Source organism: Anneissia japonica, unplaced genomic scaffold (genome assembly GCF_011630105.1).
Source record: "Anneissia japonica isolate Jap-2015-1 unplaced genomic scaffold, ASM1163010v1 scaffold22230_len1290_cov214, whole genome shotgun sequence".
In the NCBI taxonomy this organism is placed as follows: Eukaryota; Metazoa; Echinodermata; class Crinoidea; order Comatulida; family Comatulidae; genus Anneissia; species Anneissia japonica.
In genome coordinates this window covers 1-1,020 of record NW_022699798.1, presented here as the reverse complement: position 1 = coordinate 1,020, position 1,020 = coordinate 1, and the positions used below count along the sequence as shown (strand labels likewise).

At 37.8% G+C, this 1,020-nt stretch overlaps 1 protein-coding gene across 1 annotated transcript; it reads left to right on the top strand.

Moving 5' to 3' along the window:
• Positions 1-395: 395 nt before the first annotated feature.
• On the top strand, positions 396-1,017 carry LOC117103159 (cytochrome P450 2U1-like; the record flags this gene model as incomplete). The annotated part of the gene is made up of 2 exons (XM_033243665.1): positions 396-708; positions 976-1,017. Coding segments are annotated over exons 1-2 (322 nt in total), but the record flags the coding sequence as incomplete, so codon positions are not given.
• Positions 1,018-1,020: the final 3 nt, after the last annotated feature.

Below are 1,020 nucleotides of genomic sequence, written 5' to 3'. Positions count from 1 at the left end.
TTTGAAAACTTCTTTCCTTGGGCCCCGGTTTTTTTCAAACTCTTGGATTCACCATTGCCTAAGTGCATACTGTCCTTCGATAAAAATTAGCATTTCTTGCCTCAGTCAATCAATAATTATAATTATAGTACCACACGGCATCCGTGCAAACAAGTGGAAAAACTATAATAATAATTATATAATTATATTATATAAAATTATTTGGAAATGAGGCAAAAGAAATACGGTAATCGACAATTGTATCTTTTCAATTTTTGGAATAAAGTAATATTTACAATACACAAAGAGAACGTCAATAGACCTACAAATATAACTCTCTTTCTCAGTATGATTTTATAAGTCTTCATGACAAATAATAGACTCATTCCTATCCATTATATTAGATTCAGGAAGAAGTGAGTTCAGTGCTTGGAGACAGGGTCCCGACGATGCAGGACGCTACTAACCTACCGTATACCAACGCCACCATTTACGAAACACTGCGCATGGCGTGCCCAGCGGGGCAGCTCGTTCCGCACGCAACGCAGAAGGATGTCAATTTTGAAGGTTATGATATCAGAAAGAGTACGGTCGTTTTTGGCAATATTTGGGGGCTGCATCATGATGAGCGCTACTGGGAGCATCCTGATAGGTTTAACCCAGACCGATTCTTAGACAGTGATGGGCAGCTGGACATCAACAAAGACTCGTACTTTCCGTTTGGTCTTGGTATGTTATATTGGCAATGATGAATATTCAAGTGTGGATGGAAACGGTGAAATATCACAATATTAGAATACGGGCCTAATAATTATAAACATCATCAATACCATCATCGTTCTCATCTTTTTCAACATCATCGTCTCCATCATCACCAGACTAATGACCACAATCGCATGCAGTGTGAATGTGTCCCTATTACGCAAAGTGTTGTGTCTAAATAAATTCTAATATTTTATATTTTAGCTGGCTTTATCTGGTTTTGTTTTATTTCAGGAAAAAGGCGATGTCCAGGTGAAGGATTTGCTAAGAAGGTGATGT